At 35.9% G+C, this 18810-nt stretch overlaps 2 protein-coding genes across 2 annotated transcripts; both read left to right on the top strand.

Annotated features, from left to right (window-relative positions):
* Positions 1-512: 512 nt before the first annotated feature.
* Positions 513-1770, top strand: LOC110737940. Its single transcript, XM_021918289.1, has 2 exons — positions 513-670; positions 855-1770. Exons 1-2 carry the CDS (start codon positions 513-515, stop codon positions 1768-1770), a joined length of 1074 nt encoding a protein of 357 aa, XP_021773981.1.
* A 2570-nt stretch (positions 1771-4340) lies between these two features.
* Positions 4341-15993, top strand: LOC110737668 (3-hydroxybutyryl-CoA dehydrogenase). Its single transcript, XM_021918005.1, has 5 exons — positions 4341-4683; positions 9194-9415; positions 12282-12394; positions 12831-13223; positions 15520-15993. The coding sequence occupies exons 1-4, from the start codon at positions 4477-4479 to the stop codon at positions 13198-13200; spliced, it is 912 nt and encodes a 303-aa protein (XP_021773697.1). The 5' UTR covers positions 4341-4476; the 3' UTR covers positions 13201-13223; positions 15520-15993.
* Positions 15994-18810: the final 2817 nt, after the last annotated feature.

Here is an 18810-nt window from a genome sequence, read left to right as displayed (position 1 = left end):
TATCGCATCATAGAGGGTTTGACGGCAAAATTTGATAGTGGTAAAATTACAATATTATCCTTGTATTAGAAAAAAATGAGACCCACCACATAAAGCACATGCTGCCAGCTATGGTGATGTTTGGCAGTGTATTACACAAAAAGGGACGCTTTTTACTGCCTGCACTCCACTCACAAACAGTGAAAAGTGGGAAAGTTTTACATTTACCAAACAAAATTCAGTTTAACTATCCCCACCAAAATTTTCAACACTGAAATTTTTTAACATAACAAAACACCAAAATTTCAGAATTTCAAAAAAAAACCGCCAACATTGGTGATTCTGAAATTAAGACTACCCCCAGTACTTCAACTACAATATAAAAGGAGTGAGTTACTCAGTCCACTACATTGAATGCTTTAACCAACATTTTTTTTTTCCTGAGGTAGTCCACTGCACTTGGAAGCACACATCACACACATCACTTAACACCGTTTCTTCTGTCATCACAGCACACACATCACATTGGGGGAATGGATTCTGAGTGGTTTGAGGATGAAGATCAGCTTTACAATTTGGAACAGTCAACACAGTTTCACGAAGATTACGGGGTACTCTTTTCTTTTGAATCTGAACCTGATTGTGAAATAGGATTAGAAAATAATGGTAATCCAACAACTGTAGTTTTTGAGTTAGAACATGATAATGTCATAGTAGATAAAAATGGAAAAAAAAATTTGAATTAACTGATAAAAAAAGACAACATATTGTTCAAGAACTAATTTTAGCACAAGAAGGAAAAAGGTACTGCCCGGGGGGAAATCAGTACCAAAGGGTTCAATTACAAAATTAGCATACAAATATAATGTACATAGGACAACTATTGGAAGAATTTGGGCAAAAGCTAAGGGGCAGTTTGGGGGAAATAGAGTAATTGATGTGTCCAGCAGAAAAAGACAAAGGGGAAGGAAGAGATTAGACTTTAATCATACAATTTTAGCAGCAATACCAATTGAAAAAAGAACCACCATTAGAGGGTTAGCTGAGGCACTGCACTTAAGTCATACAACAGTCTATAGGTTGCTGAGAAATGGCATACTTAGGGCACATACAAATAGCATAAAACCATCACTTCAGCATCACCATAAAATTAAAAAAGTGCAATTTATAATGGACAGTGTCATTCCGGGAACGGTAAATGAACTTCCTAAGTTTAGTGCAATGTATAACATGGTGCATATTGATGAAAAATGGTTTTACATGAGTGATAAGACTCAAAGATTTTATCTTTTCTCGTGGAAGGATGACCCATACAGAGCAACTCAAAGTAAAAATTTCATGGAAATGGTTATGGTTATGGCTGGGACTTCTGGACCTCATATTTGCAATGATGGGGAAATATTTTGGGATGGAAAAGTTGGTGTTTTTCCTTTCACAGAACAGGTAGCAGCAAAGAAAAACTCAAAGAACAGAGTGGCAGGCACAGTTGAGACAAAGGCTTTGCAATCAGTTACTAAAGCTGTTATAAGGTCAATGTTAATTGATAAAATGCTTCCAGCAATTAGATCCAAATGGCCATTAGGAGCATGCAAGGAAATATGGATACAACAAGACAATTCCAGACCCCACATCAGCCCTAATGATACAGATTTTTTACAAGCTACAACTTTGGATGGTTTCAACATCAGGCTTATAACCAGCCAACCCAAAGCCCAGACCTCAATATTCTGGATTTGGGTTTTTTCAGAGCCATTCAATCAATTCAGTATAAGGAATTTCCAAGAAGTTTAGAAGAGTTATTACAAGCAGTTGAAAAAGCATACAACACATATGATCCAAAGTCTTTGAAATTCACTTGGTTGCACATGCAATACTGTATGCTGGAAATCCTTAAGGGAAATGGGTGAAATCGATATAAAAACCCTCACAAGGGAAAGAAAAAGCTTGAAAGAATGAGACAGCTGCCCGTTCAAATAGAAGTACCAAATGAATTAATGGTTCAAGGTCTAAGTTTCCTAGAACATGGACAGATTGATGTCAGTATTCCCCAACCTAGTAATACTAAACACAATCTGTCTCAAGGGACTTACGAAAAGTGTTCCAGGAAATTGCATTTACAAGGCTTTAATAGTGGAAATAGGCACAGGGACTGCCACACATAACCAACATTTTGTTTACACAATGGGTTTGTAACATATTTCAATCCTATTTGATTATGTGTACTTTTGTATTTTGTAAGTTTTTGTCTAAGGCAGTCATGTTAGAAGACATTTTGTGAAGGGACTTAATTTGTAGCTAACTTTAACATTGTATAAAGTCTTCCAAATTACTAGTATTGTATATGAAAGTCAGTATTGTATATGAAAGTCAGCTTTTATTTTTTTGCACATACATGAAAAAGCATGAATACATTACTTCTAAGTCACAGTAAACATAGGGTGGTTAATCCATCAGAGGGTGTCATTTTTTCTCAAAAAATGATGCACAAACCATGTTACCTCAACAGTAAGTTCACAACACTAAAACTGGAGCAAATCATAGTTTGGACAATTTTAATCAACTGAGTCCCTTCATCATATGGATTATTAAAGGGCAGTAAAAAAATGAAATAGGGACTCATTCCACTAGGGACAAATACCCACAAAAAGGGACTAACAAAGGCAATTGCATTTACTGTCTTGAAAACAGAGGGACTCAATGCAATGCATACTCTCTTGAAAACAGGGCGTTCTCTCAAATATTTTCATCGGGAACAAGAATTAACATTGCTCATACACATCATTTAGTCAATTACAGTCCCTCATACGCAAGGCATCACGCATTTGGCAACATTGATCAGGCAACATTGAACACTACACAACATGCATTCAACAGTATGCAATGAAACAAAAACGAATACTCAATAGGCAACGAGGCAATAGGCAAAGGACTCCTTCATTGAATAATAGGCAATGAAACATAACCAACCAACAACAGACTAATCCAAGCATAACAGCAACATCAGATTAATCCAAGCATAACACCAACATCAGCATAAGCAAATCATAACAACAACAATAGCATAATCAAATCATAACAACAACATCACCATACTCCAAACATAACAACAACATCAGCCTAATCAAATCATAATAGAAACATCAGCATAATCTAATCAAAACAGCAACATCAGATTAATCTACCACCCTGGCAACTTTTGTTGCTGGCATCCATTGGCATGCACACAAACAACACTTCACCAATCAACCAGTATAACAAAAAAAACAAAAATAAACGAAAAGGGCTAGATCAGAAATTGTTACTGCCATTGCAAATTCCATTCGCTTACTGTCAGGTCAATTAGAAGCTTCACCAAATCTCATTCGCTTACTCTCAGGCGCAACATCAGATTCGCCAACAGGGGGGACTCATATTTCTCATCATCATCGTAAATTGGTGTTATCTTAGCACCAATCCCATACATTCTTCTCATTTGTGCAGTAGAAACCCTACGCATCATCTTAGGGTATTGGTTAGGTCCGGGTCGGGTATGGGACTGTGATTTGGGTTTGTTAGCACGACCCAACCTAGATCTTCCACCCATCTCAAAAATAGATCCGAGTCCTTTACAAGGATCTGAACTCGCATGAATCACCATCTCAGAAAAATTAGTCCCTTGTTGTGAAGAACAACCAGACCCAAACTTTCCGGCAACCGTAAGAGAATCGCATTTGACCTCCCCTTCCCCAACTGTCGAGGCAACAGAAAGTAATTTCTCACCGGCTTCCTCTTCTTGAACAGATCTGAGAACTTTACCAATAGCAGCAAAGGTTCGTTCGCTGAAAATGTCGCCACCTTTGCCCGACATGTAGAACGATTTAGGCCAGGAAGCCCGTTCTTCAAAAGCTTCAACAAGAGCAACAATGAGACCCTGCTCAATTTCATCGTCACTCGCGAACAGGGCTTCGTTTAGGGGAGATAGATCCATTCTAGGAGGAGGATGAGAGGAAAAACAACGAGGAAGAGAGGAGCAACAAGGACGCAGATCCTTTCAAGAGAAGAGAGAAAGAGGAATACATGAGGAAGAAAGAGGAAAAACGGCTGTCGAAGAAGGAAGGGAGGAGAGAGAATGAGAAAAGTCAGGAAGATGAAGAACATTCAAGAACTAGGGTTTGAATTATGCAGATCCAAATTATAAGTGGGCTACTGAAAGAATTAATCAAGAGCCTGGCAAAACTATTTTTCATGTTATAGTAATTAATCAGAAAAAAGAATTGGTTGGTGTAATAAGGGGTTTAATTTGGTAGGTGGGAGAATAATAAGTGGGGTTGTGTTGTTATTATAAAAAGATAAAAAAGAAATTCTACAAGTAATAATTTGCCAAAAAAGGAATTGATTCAATAAAAAGTAAACTTCCTGCGATAAAAAAAAAGAACGGAGGTATAAGATTAATGAAAAGTTATAACAAATTTCTCAAATGAATTACTCAAAAAAAAAAAAAAAAAAAAAATTTCTCAAATGAACAGAAATTGTGCAGAAATGAACATAGTAAAGACAATCGGAGTGGTGGGAGCCGGCCAAATGGGCGCCGGAATCGCCCAGCTCGCCGCCGTTAATGGCTTCGACGTTTGGCTTTTGGATTTGGACCCTATTTCTCTTTCTCGGGCTACCAAATCTATCACCAATTCTCTCCAACGTTTTCTTTCCAAAGGCCAAATTTCCCAGGTACTTTTTTTTATCTTTGGCAGTAATTTAACGGTTTTAATTCTGCATGTATTGGAAATTGATGAATTTTGATCTTAATTTTTATGGGTTTTGTTTGAATTTTGGTTTAGTTTAGTTTGTTTCTTTGAGGTTGCTATAATTTGATTGATTTTGGGATGTTTGGGTTTGAGTACAATTTTATGACTGGAAATCAGATTTAATTTAAACCAAATTGTAGGGTAAAGTAGTTATGTGTTGGTGGAGTTGTACTTGGTTTGATCAAGAAAATGACTCTTCAACATGACTTTGTGGCTTGAAAGTTGAAGCAATACTAATTTATATGGATTAAACCCTTTATCATTAATACAATCATCCGTACATTTGATGTCTCACTCTTGAATCACCCAAACAGGGGCCGTAACCAAAAAATTTGTTTTTGAAGACCAAAATTTTCATGTGACTTTTTGACGGGACTAATTAAAAATTTAACCTATATAAAAAAGAAATAAACAGTTTACCTTAAGGCTTCGTTTGGTTTGACAAAAAATATTCAATGAAAAACACATTTTCAAAGAAAACCCCAATTCCAAATTAGTTATCCTTTGTTTGTTTCCTTACAAGAAAAGCTATAAAAAAAAGTTTGAAAATAGGGTTGGAAAGATGAGAATGGATAAGAGGAAAGAAAAAAAGAGCTTAGGGGAGGCAGGAAAATATGACTTACCTTCTATTGTAAAAGAAAATGATTTTCACCATTGAGAGTGTAATTTTCCACCATTGTGAGTGTAGTTTTCCACCATTGAGAAAATTGCTTTCTACCCCTTCACGAACTAAACAAAGGAAAATGAGGGAAAATGGAAAAATCATTTCCCAATGAAAACATTTTATATCAAACCAAACACACCTTAAGGCCCCGTTTGGTTTGATGTAAAACATTTTCAATGAAAAATTAATTTTCATGGAAAATTATATTTTTAAGGAAAACCACAATTGCAAATTAGTTTTCATTTGTTTGGTTCCATGCAAGAAACGTTGTAGAGAAATTAAAAACAGGAGTAGAAATGTTAGGATGGATTGAAGAAAGTAAAAATGAGGCAAGGAGGAGGGAGGAAAATGTGGCTCCCCATGTTTTGTAAAGGAAAATGTTTTCCTCCGTTAAGGATGTATTGGGAAAATTATTTTCCACCTCTTCACAAACCAAACAATGGAAAATGGGAAATCATTTTTCATGAAAACATTTTACATCAAACTAAACAGGGCCTTAAGTGTTTTTTAAAAATCCAAAAATTGGGGTGTACTAGGGCTCCCTCTAGCCCCTCCATGTTCTGCCCCTGACCCCCAAACTTGGTATCTTTGCTTGGAGACACCCCTACACACACTTCGAATATCGGAAAAAGTTTACACATTAAACAACAACAATATCTTGTATTCACCGAGCATGATCCTTTCCTTCCATACCTTTCTATCCAGTGTTATATTTTCTGCAAACCGAACTACTAGAATGTTAATAGATGTTATATGGTCACAGTGATATGGATGTGTTGAAGGCTTTCCTTTGTTTTTTATGTCGGTTCCTGGTTCTGAAGATTGTGTATTTCGAATCTTTATTACATACTTTATCTATGTGGCCGAGTACTAGAGACTGGATTTTTTAGGGGTGTCTTCCTTTTTGTTCTATGCAAAGTATTATTTCAATTTAGATGATTGCTACTGCTCCTTGTGTTAGAGAAACACTTGGTGTAATATTTATGTATAAACAGGGAAGAAATAATTAAGCACTCTAATATCAGTTTTGAGACAAGAATTATTGGCTTTTGCCATGACTTGAAAGGTGGGTGGTGAATGATCTGATTCGAAGGAGTCACCAGTAGCCTGGAACCTTGTAGTATTGTTCTTGAGTACATTCCAATTTCCAAGGGTTCAAAGGTTGACTTGAGGCAGTATATACTTTGTAATTTTTATTTTTTGTCCTGTGACACCTCAGGTGTCTCTGGGAAACCCTCAGGTCAAACTTGTCTGTCACTGATCGCATGCCAGCAGTAAAGATGAAAACCTTTTTCACATAATGAAATTAGTAATTTTTCCAGTATGCTTTTCTTCTATTGATTAAGCTATTGGGTAGCTGCCCACTTGATTGATGGAAGACATTTGCTGCCATTCCTTTGGAATTTGCCTTTTGAATCAATATAGGCCGCCACCTTGTTAATTAAGCTTTAAGAGTTTGTTCACCTTGTTAATCAATATATGGCCGGACCAGACAATTTTTGTTTCCAGATTTGCAGCTTTGGCTCACAGTAGGGTATGTATGTCATGTATCAACTTGGCAAACTATTGACTAAGGGCATAACTCTCAAGATATCATAACTTAGGGCTCTCTTCTATCCTTATATTCCTGGTTACTCGAGAGATTCTCCTTCGATAAACGCATTTTACACAAGTGGCAAATATGTCCGGAATTACCATTTAAATGTCTGTTTTTGTGATATACTCTGTCGTAATTGTTTTAGATTTGATTTCTTAACTGCTGAATGCCGATGATGAAAAGTATGAAACAGCATGAGTGGCAGCAACAAATATTGCACTCCCAAGATAATTTTGGGGTTCAGGGGTTGTTGTTGCAATGACCAATGTGCCAATATGCTAATCTGATGGCTTCCTCTTTTTTTTTTTTTTTTGTTTTTTTTTTTTTTTTTTTTTTTTGGGTTATGATGGTGGTCGGGAGAAGGGGGGGGGTTAAATGATTGATTGACATGGGAAATATTAGGGATTTGAATATAGATCCAAAAAATTTTGGGTACAAAAATGAAAATACGTTATAATTGAAGGTAATGTGTCAAGTTACTCTTGTAATAAGTACAACTATGATATATCAACCCTGAGGGCTAATGATAAGCGTTATTTCCTAAAATGGTGTGTATTTAGGAATGCATGACAAAATAATGTGTCATCGGTGCTATAAATGTTTGATTTATGCACTATATTCTAAAAGGCTGCATATGTTGTTTTCCCTAATACACAGCAAAAAAGCTATCGAATTAACCGAACAAGCTGATACAAAAGGAATTCAAATCCAAATTGCCGGCCGTATTGATGGAAAAGAAATTGCATGTATCGAATGAATAAGAGAGGGTAGGGTTCCCCTACAAGCCATTCGCGCGATAATCACCAGGTGTTTTTTTTAGAACTTACACGAATATGCGTAAATCCCATTTAATAGAGTGATAATAGGCCTGGCCTGCTCACAAGCTACTGAGGCTTGGGGTGGTCAACGACGGCTTGAGTGAGCTATCTAAAGCTCGTGATTGCTGGAAAGTGGAAACCTTTTTGGGAAGCTCAGCTAGAGTTCCCCGGCATGCTCAGATTTGTAAAATTTGATAGAATAATTAAATTATGAAATGACAATATAGGTTTTACTACTTCCATTCTCTGAGTTAGTTACAGTTACTGTCTACACTGATATTATCATATTAAGGAGGGTAGGGGAGAGATAGAGAGTGTAGCAAGTGAATCATGTGTAAGAAAAGAGGTAGTCAAGTAGTATTGTAAGTATTTTTTATGTATTAAATAATAGGACAGTGTTGTAAGTGGGAGGGATAGTGTTGTAACAAATTTATACAAAAATGGGTGAGAGAAAGTTTAAAGTAAAAGATGAAAACAGAAAGTGTATCCAACTTAAAGGAATGTAGTATTAAATACATATGAGGACCTCAATGTATTAGCAAAATGTTCGAATATGGAATGATATGGTGAGAAAGTGTACTGGTTGAATAAACTAATGAGTGGAGCTGTACCAATATTTCTGAGATGGACTTAGCTCGAGCTCAAGTATGGTTGTTGCTAGCCGATCTGAGCTATCCTAAGCTTGAATTTGGTTCAGCTTGTTGTCACTCTTAATGCAGGACTTCTATAACCAAATTGTTAGGAAAGCGTCAGTCGCCAAAGACCAGAGAAAAAGCTAAAGATTCATCCCCCACCCCTTTGCATCCTGTGACCTTTCCTTTCCTTCTAACACATTTTTAGCCTCTAGTTTTTTTTTTTTTTTTTTTTTTTTTTTTTTTTTTTTTTTTTAATATTTTAATATATATATATTTTTTTATATTTATTTATTGTAAGCTACTTTTTTATCCTATGCTTATTACTTGTCTCTTCGTTCTAATCTACCATCTTATTTTAATTGTGTTTCTTGTAAGTATTACTACTATGAGGAAAGTTAAATTTCAAATTAAGCTGCCACACACTTTGATTAATGTTATTCTTTACTCTTTAAGTGTGTAGAAATAGTCTCTTTACCTTTTCGTACTAGTTATGGATTAGATTGTGTATGTCTAGACCTCCTTAATCCCTATCCGTAGCAGGATTGGTACTGTTGGCTGTATTGGCATGATAATATTTAGTTATGATCAGTTGAAATTGTGGAAGAATTATGTGTCTGTAGTCAAGATTGGCTTTTTCTCTCTGTAGGAGTGTAGGGTACATCCAGCTACTGAACTGTGGTCTATTGTACTCAAGGCTCAATTTATTTTCATTGTGTCAGGCTGTCATGAGTGATGCACTGAAACGCCTACACTGTACCATGAGTTTGGAGGATTTTGGTTCTGCAGATTTTGTAATTGAAGCAATTGCTGAATCAGAAGTAGCTAAGAGAAAGCTATTTGTTGAGCTGGACAAGATAACCAAATCTTCTGCCATCTTAGCATCAAACACCAGTTCAATATCCATTACACGACTTGCTTCTGCAACAAGTCGACCATCCCAGGTCTGCGTTAGTATATTTTGTCATGTGTCACATTTGTATCTGCACTGCAAAGTTCCCAAGAGTTTTATTGGTACATTGAAAATCATTAAGTGGATAATATCTTTGTGTCGTGTTCTGTGTTTCAAAAGCTAGCCTGAATATGAATTCTTCCTAAGTACCATGCTGACTTCATCCTTATTGGTCAAATTTAGATTGCATACTTGCATAATGTAATTAAGCTGTGCATGGGTTAGGTATAATACATCGTGGTTCTTGCTGAACCATAGTTTGCTTATCTTATGAAGATGTTACATTATTAAGTTTTGACATCTAGGCTGCAAATAAAAGCTCAGCTGTTCTTTTCATGTTATGGAAGAAAGGAAGAATACTTGTTAATTATTATGATATGTCTAATAACTCTATTGTGAAGATATATTTGACAGTCTATGGACGATGTCAAGTGTGAATTGTTTGTTTATTTCGTGCACTGCTTTCTGTTGTGTTGAGGTTTCTATGCGACATGTAAAAATAACTGCATTACCTTTGGCACTTAGTTGCATGTTATTTGATGTGTCTTGTCCATGAAAAAGTAAGTGTTTCGGGGTTTTTTCTGTGTCCTGCGGGAGAGTTACAACACCTAGACTGACCTCCGGCTGTCTGTACCTGCAAAACAACAAAACTCCCGGGGGAGTTCCGCCTCCGACGATCAAGTTAGAACGTGCGTAAGAAGTATATTGCGGAATGTAAATGTGTTTTTCGGCTGCCTGAGGCAACCTCGAAATCTGAGTGTTTCACTCTCTGATTTGAGGATTGGAGGAGTATTCATCATGAATCCAATGTGAATGAATCTCTCTCTCTAAAATTTTTGTGATCCTTTGTAACTGATGCAAATGATTTGTATTTATAGAGATTTGGGAGAGGAGCTTGATGGGCTTAAGGACACGTGTCACTTTAGCATAGACCCATTTGTCAGGGGTATTTTTACCCCTAAACAGTAAGGACTTGGAAAAATTTAACTATATCTATGTATAATGATTAAGTATGGGTTACATTAATGTATAAGATGTAAGCATGTTATCATCTTATACATAATCATATTTATGTAAATTAGAAGTACATTTAACATTTTTTGGTAGTAGCATGTGGAACTGATATTGAGGCTGCTTTAGGCTAGTGCTTTATGATTGATTCATATTGTATTAATGTGTAAGAAACGAATTGGTGTTCTGTAAATGCACAGTTTCCTTTAATGGATTTAATCTTCCATATTTTCCTATAAAAAGAAGCTAAGCAAGGCTACCATTGTCTGAAGAGCCCAATTATTTTGCTTGTCCAGTTGTCATGATCCATACCAACTAGAAATCCAGGCACTTTTCATATAGTTAACTTATTATAGGATATTGCTAGGAACTTGATTTCCTCAATAATTGTAGCTGCTACCTTTGGAGATTTGAACATTTAACTAACTGGAAGCAGTCAAAATGACTCAGAAAAGAACAAGGCCTTGTGATAACACCTCTCTCTGGATTTTTACAGGCCTCCAGAAACGCTCTTACTTCCCCTTGAAATGCAGACACTGCCACGCTAGAATTTTCACTCTCCTTACATCCTTGATCCTCCTATTTAGAACAAACAAACCCATTCCACTGTGGCATCTTATCATTGCCCTTTTCTTCTGTGCCTTTTGTTAAGAGCTATCCACCATGATATTTGGCATCCTTGTTACCAGGTTAAGGCTTCCTAAGTTCAACTGGCCAAAGGATTGGGATTTGGGGATCCTTACACAACTTGCCTTCTACTTTCAATATCCCTTAATACAGCATCTCTAATTTGAAGCTGCTTGGACTGAACCCTTAAAGTCCCCTGAAGTATCTCTTACTGATATTCCTTCCCAGCTGCTTGCAAAGGAAGGGTGTAGTGTTCACCACCCATACTTTACTTGATAAAAATCCATGTTCTTTCTGAAATCTCTTGGATTGCCTCATTGATAAAGTCGAACTGAACAATTCAAGTTCCTATTTCCTACCCTCCAGCTATTTTGAGGCAAATACCACTTTCTTTCATCTAAAGTAGATTGTTTTGTGCTCAGAAGAAGAGGCTTACCAGAGTGTTAGAACTCTGGATGTGATTATGATTTACCCTCCTAGGCAACTTAGATTAACATTAAGTATGAACACATAGCATCAAACATAGAATTTTAATATATTAATTATTTAACTTGAGAATTGGGATTAATCCATAAACTTCTAGGAATGATTCTATCTTTTTAAGATTTGGAATTTCAAACTTACTCAAAACCAACTGCACCAGAATATAAATTGAATATTTGAGCATATACATATTATTATATTCTATTGTTATAAATAGTTCTTATAACATGGTGATAAAATCGTATTGATACACGTCTCTAATATTTGCAGGACAGCTTAGAATTACGATAATATTGACATTTCTTGTGAGAAGTGGTCACAAGTTTTGAACTTCCCATAAAGAAAAGAGTGGTGAAATATTTCAAGATAGAGTAATCTTGTGTAGTTTGAAAAAGTAAAGTGTTGTTGGCTTGCGTCTTATTTGACATGTTTTTATAAAAGTACTGAAGCTTCGTATCTCTAGGAACTGAAACAATTCATTTTTCATTAGCCATTAGTCATATATTTGATTCTTTCCATGAACAACATTGTTGGTCATAATACTGTATAAAGTTTTATGACTGTTTTACAATGTAGTTGACACATTGATGTCTAAAATCTCTAAATCCTTCAAGCTCCAATTCTTGATCTCATTCGTGGTGTTTTGCATTCTTTGCTTGTTTCCATCTATATTCATCATTTACGGACTGATCAGATTGACGAATTTGTCGTATTAAGAGTGACTAAAACATTTGCAGGTCATTGGCATGCATTTCATGAATCCTCCTCCTATAATGGAATTGGTTGAGATTATAAGAGGTGCAGACACATCAGTTGAGGCTTTCAATGCAACCAAAACTTTGGCAGAGAGGTGATTTAGTGAAAAAAATTTAGAAGTGTGCAGAAAATTTGTTTTCCTTTATATATTTATTTTCGTGTGTGATTATTTTGTTATGTCTTTTCTTTATATCGTACGATTCATGTTAGCCGACCCCAAATCATTTTGGGACTAAGGCTTTGTTGTTGTTGTTGTTGTTGTTGTATGTGCTATCTGTTTTGTCATCTTTTTGCTTTTCCTTCTTGCTTTTATTTGTCATTTATGAATCCTTTTTCAGTCCATTCATGTGTAAGTTATCAATAATTCGCCAAAAATGCAGAATCTGGCTATCTTTTATGTTATTATTATTTTTTATTTTTTTAAAATCAGCTCTCTGTGTCTTGCGGTCTTACCTTTTTTAAAAATGAATATTTTTTTTAAGAACTTGATTAATGTTGCTTAATCATCTTATGCATTATAAATAACTCAGGTTTGGTAAAACAGTGGTATGCTCTAAGGATTATTCAGGATTCATTGTAAACCGAATCTTAATGCCAATGATAAATGAAGCATTTTTCACTTTATATACCGGGGTGGCAACCAAGGAAGACATTGATGCAGGAATGAAACTTGGGACAAACCAGCCAATGGGTCCACTGGAGCTTGCAGATTTTATTGGCTTGGATGTTTGCCTGTCAATACTCAAAGTTCTTCATGGAGGTCTTGGTGACACTAAGTATTCCCCTTGCCCTCTTCTAGTTCAATATGTTGATGCTGGCCGTCTTGGGAAAAAGTCTGGTGTTGGGGTGTATGATTACCGTGATGCATCAAAATCTTCCAAGCATGCAGCAAAACTTTGATGTCTATGTTGTCAGATAATGAGGTAAGCAGCATAGCCCTTTGTGTATAGAAATATGAAAAAATCAAATCAGATGTAAGATGTGACGATCATCTTAAAAACATTATATATGGGGATGCTTAAGGATAACATAAAGTATAGCCCTTGTTATATCATCTGCTGAATATCTGTTTATTACCATCTTTTTGTTGCTTGCTTTCCCTTGCTATGGATATCAGCTGTAGTCAATCTTCCAAGGAACTGTTTATGCTAGATTTCTTGTTGATGCCAGTCTGACTGAGTATATGAAGAATTTAGTGCCTGCCTTGTAACATAAGTAGTTAACTACTCATGAAATGTATATCTGTGTAACAGGAAAATTTCTAGACACTGGTGCATGTTCATGACAAACTAAACTAATAAAGCAGACCTTAGGATTAGCTTCTTTAACCAATTAAGATACTAGAATATGCTGGGCCAATAAAGATGTAGATTCAAAGCACCTAGAAACAGGGAGACCCACTGCAGCACTACTTTCTGCAAAAGGCCTGTTGGATTTTCTGGCTTTTCCCCTTTCTATTATAGTATCTTTTTGCATGTTAAAAAAAGAGAATATGTTAGAATAGCATTTTGTTAGATAGACAAATTGTTAGATCAGAATTATAATCAATTAAATAAGAGAGATTTCGGCAAACAGAAGTTTAACTACATTATCAAACTTTTCTACAAGTATGAAATTTTTACGTGTAAAACTCGTAAAACACAAGCACGAGTCCAGCTGTGTAATTGGTATAATAGAACTTCAATTCCACCTTGTTTCAGAATGTAAATCTGTATTTAACTGTTTTGATTTCTTTTTTCTTTCTGAGGTTTTCTCTATTCAGAACGAAGTTGGATGATTCTACTTTTCCAAACTAGGAGTAATGTTTTCAAAGTATTGACTATAAGCTACAGAATAATGTTTATAGTATATTAAAATGTATAAATGTTTTATTTTTCTTTTATTGGTGGGAGGAAACAGAAAAATGTTGGGTTCTGATATTTTTTTTTTTATTGTGAATCTTGTGACATTCAGAAGAATATTCTGAATTTTGATTACCGATTGCAATCTGTTGTGCCAGTTGCCAAAGAATGGCATTGTGCGAATCCTCAGAATATCCCATACATTAGTATTTTTATAAAACTGATGTGGTACATTGATTCCCTTGTTTTTTTGGGGGTTGTAAGAGGGTTGCACCGATGTTGCAGTGCAAGCTGTGGTACTATGGCTAACAAATTTTCTGGTGCCAACAAACTAGTAGTGGAGAGAATATTGCGTGATTTGCAATAGGCTAGTGAATTTGTTCTTTTCTTGATGCATAAAGTAGAGTGTACATAGATTTACCTAAGTAAATCTATTGTCATGTATGGCCATCATGTCCATCACATGCAATCTTGCGTAGACAAAGTCTTAGATATACCCCACCAGTCATGTAAGCCTAGCCTTCTGTCTTAAGGCAAAATGATTTTCCTGTAAGAAATAAATGGCAATGCTCTGTATTTCTACCTAATCCTATCCGAAACTTCTTCTGTTTATTCATTTCAGAAATCAAGCTAGAACTTTTCTACTACCGAGAGTTTGGTGCACTCAAGGATATTTTCTCAAAAAATATTCTCGGGTGCACCTACCTATGTAAACCAGGTATAGGACCTTCTCCTGAGTGCACTGTAACAAAGTTCATTTGGAATTTGCTTCGCTATAAGATTAGGGTCTGGCTGCATATACCTAACCCCTTGCACCTCAATTCTGCTACGAGCTGGACTGTGGTCTTCTTAGAAGTATTGAGAATTTGAGATTGTATTGATGTTAATACTGTACTTAAGTCTCTAATAGTATAACTGCATAAAGTCTAAAATTCTATTTGGTACTGCTTGCCAGCGCAGGAGAGGAAAATGTTCTATTATTAACGCAAATCAAAAGGACCTTTCTTTTGATCTTAATGGACTGACATGATCCATAAAACCTGCTAGTCTTGACTCTATTGGTTATTGATAGCCTTTAGCCCCACAAGTCTACCCCACTTAAGAGCTGGAATTATTGATTGATGACCTTTTTTGTGGGGTTGAAAATGATGGAAATGGGATCCAACGGGCTTAGCAATTTGTCCATTTGGTTTGGGGAAAAAGCTGGAGTAATATAGAAGATAGTAATAGGTACAACAGAATAACAAAGCTTGACATTTTTCTAGTACGAAATAGAATCAGAATTTGAGGAGAGAGAGAATTTAGAATTTGCCTCAGAAAAAGTATAATGAAGTTCTTATTCCAATGTCCTTGCTGTTCATGTTTCTGTTTCATGAAGCCCCAGAAAGGGAAGCCGAAGGAAAAGACAGAGAAGCCAAAGGAAAAAAAAGACGGTAAAGCTGAAGTTGCACCTGCAGCAGCAGCCGCACCAGCAGCGCCTGCAGCACCTGCTGCACCTGCAGCAGAGAAGAAGGATAGTTAATTGTAATGTTCTAGCTAATCAGTTGGCTTTAAATCTATGAGATAAAGGCAATGTGTAAGTGATTTAATGTGAAATGCAGGTGCAAATTGCTCCTACTTTGCTGAAACTTCAAATATATGTATCTTCCCCTTGCCCCCTCCTATGCATTAGATTTTCTGGAATCTGTTTTCTGTGAATCCTTGCTTCTGAGACATGAGATTCTCAGCTTTCAGATCTTGTTGCTAGGTCCATGATTTAGCATAGTACAGATCTGATAGGCTATAATTCTTATATGTATGTATGGTTGAGTTCCACTAGATTGACGCTCTTGCAACGTTATGACTGTCAGTTTTTATGTGGTTTGTTTCAAGATAAGGTAGCTCTGCATTTCCTTCTGGTTGTTATGATATGTCATGGAAGAGCATAAGAGGGTTTGTAGGGAAACCACACTAGCATCCAATTTGAAGGAGAGGGGGGACGGGATCTTTGAACTCAAACTTTCAGGTGTGTGTAGAACGTAAATGGCCAACCCGCAAGCCAATTTACACAGGTAAAGGAGGACAAATATGGAGCCTATGATTTGGTTTAGTGCAAATATTTTGTAAGAGAGCTAGAAGATGATGTACTTTTATTAAAGGTAAAAGTGAATTGGTACATCAAGTTCATGTAGAGGCCAATGTCTTTCATCAGGTTCGATGATTCGACTTAAGCTTAGGCTGGTTTATGCCAAGGGTTCTAACTCGACACGCATAGTGACCTATTATTATTAATAGAGGTGGTTATCTCAGAGTTTGACATGTTTAGTCTTGCCCAATTTAGGATCGAGATCTTTTTTTTTTTTTTTTTTTGGTGTCACTATGGTGAAATCACATAATCTCAAAACACAAATGCAAACAACAATTACAAAGGTATTGAATCTTTGTTAAACTAAAAACAACAATTTAACCTACAACTCGATCCGTTTGCCATTTTTTTTGTTTGTTTGTTTTCAAAACAAAATAAAATATTACGGGGACTATGAGACAAGATGAACCTCTTTTGGAGCCAACCCGTCCTGCAAAAACAAGAGTTAGGGTCCGTTTGGTAGGGTGTAAAACATTTTCAATGTAAAATGGTTTTCCATGAAAATCATTTTATAATGGAAAACTCATTTTCAAAAAAGTTTTCCGTTGTTTGGTTGAATGGAAAATTATTTTCCATTTTAAGCATTTTTCATTATTTGGTTGAACTGGAAATTATTTAATAATGGAAAACTTCAATTCTAATTGTATTCTCTTGTCATTTCTTTTACTCCTTTTCTTTTCTTTTTATTATTTTCTTACTCATTATTAGCTACCCCAATGTATTATACTATATTTTACTTCAAACATAATAATATAAAATAATCAAAAGAAACCAAATAATCTTTTTTATAAACTTTATAAAAGTTCAACAAGAGTCCTAACAATTACCACGATAATAAAAGGCTACTAGGATTAAAACTTGTCCATATCGACATATAATTATTATCACAAAGTTGGTAGAACAAAAGAAATAAAAAATTAACGTAGAGATTTAACGAAATATTGGACTCAAAGCTTCCTAAGAGCTTCACTCTTGGTCAAGAAGGCCCTAGCTAGCATTTCACGCTCAACTAGGTGGTCAAACGCAGCAACACGAACAGCTTCATCAACATCATCCATTTTCATGATCTCCCCATACAATTTTTCGACATCAAGTTGATTGTCCAAAAACTTCTTGAGAGCACTAACTACTTCTCCTAGTTGTGTAGAAATGTGACGTAAGTCACCTTCTTCCTCTTCAGCTCGAGATCTCTTCTTATGATATCTAGGCTCCGAAGAAGTTGCACTGTCTGACTTAGTAGGCTCGACTTCAATAGTACTTGGTTGCCCACTTGAATTAGTTTGAATGTCACCAAACGTCTTGGAAAAATTACCCCTTGCAATGTCCTTGCCTGCCACTATTGATATCTCGTCGTACATGTCAATTTTCTTATTCAAATACTTCTCATGAGATGGATATTGTTGTTAAGTAAAGGAGTAGCTCACATTAATCACATACACAAGAAGAGTAACACACATTAACAAGTAATGATCATCTCAAAAGAGTTGCCTAAGAGTATTGTTAGCATGACTACATGACAGCATCTGTTAGAATAGCTTGCAGTTAACAGCAGGTTGGTCAGTACAATTCATAGAGTTAACACATGGAATATTTCAAAATTTTAAGAACAGTTTCCTGCAGTAGGACGGGGAAGATTGCTAGAATACATGCCACCCAAACAAAGATTAAGGATCCCTCTGACCACATATCGAGCACATCCTACATATTCGGATTTTCTTAAGAATAACAATGGATAAAAACGGCACTGTGAAGATCAACAATAAGAACACCCACCCAAAAAAAATGACATTGGAAAGGCGATGTTCAGACCAAATCAATCAAGCAGAAACTATTGAAGACTAACAAATGTGAGTACGGAGTGGTCAAAGACAATACCTAGGTAGGGAGGGTGCTCCACAGGCTTACAAAGAAAAATGGTATATATGCTAATCACATTAATACTCCATGAATACATAGTAACTCGTACAGGCAGGTCAACTTTTCTTTAGCTTTATTATCAAATTTATTATCTCACAAAATGTAGGTCCAATAACTGAAGAATTATGACCATATTGGAAGTAAATGAGCAATCAATCAATCCAACAACAAAGAATAAGCAGAACATATGAACAATCAAACCTGAATATAAGCTTCATAAGCATTTGGTGAAGCAGTCACCATCTTTACATTATCATCCCAACCAAACCCAGATCTTCCTCGCACTTGAGAGATAACTCCCCAAGTAATTCTCACTGTCCTCATATGATTCTCAACATGGTCAGCAATACATGTGGTGTGAAACTTTTCAGAAATCATCTTTGCAGCATCAATGAAGGAGCTAGTCCTGAAAGTATTATTTGGCCGGTGTCCTTTCCTCACTTCTTCAGCAAGAAATTCCAATAGCTCCTTAGACATTTTTTTTTACCAACGAAAATTAACTTTTTTCTCGTCTTTCACCTGCATAACAAGTAAATTAAACACACAACAAAATAAACTAATAATAGGAAGCAAAATCAGAAATATAGACTCACGGCAGCAGCACTGCAACAATAACATTCTACAACT

This window comes from Chenopodium quinoa, unplaced genomic scaffold, assembly GCF_001683475.1.
Source record: "Chenopodium quinoa cultivar QQ74 unplaced genomic scaffold, ASM168347v1, whole genome shotgun sequence".
NCBI lineage: Eukaryota > Viridiplantae > Streptophyta > Magnoliopsida > Caryophyllales > Amaranthaceae > Chenopodium > Chenopodium quinoa.
The sequence above is the reverse complement of the archived record's forward strand: the minus strand, read 5'-3'. Positions and strand labels throughout refer to the sequence as shown.

Coding starts and splice junctions, on each gene's coding strand:
- LOC110737940 (XM_021918289.1), top strand. CDS start 513: ATGGATTCTGAGTGGTTTGAGGATGAAGATCAGCTTTACAATTTGGAA. Junction 671..854: donor CCAACAACTGTAGTTTTTGA/GTTAGAACATGA, acceptor TAATGTACATAG/GACAACTATTGGAAGAATTT.
- LOC110737668 (XM_021918005.1), top strand. CDS start 4,477: ATGAACAGAAATTGTGCAGAAATGAACATAGTAAAGACAATCGGAGTG. Junction 9,416..12,281: donor CAACAAGTCGACCATCCCAG/GTCTGCGTTAGT, acceptor AAACATTTGCAG/GTCATTGGCATGCATTTCAT. Junction 12,395..12,830: donor ACCAAAACTTTGGCAGAGAG/GTGATTTAGTGA, acceptor TAAATAACTCAG/GTTTGGTAAAACAGTGGTAT.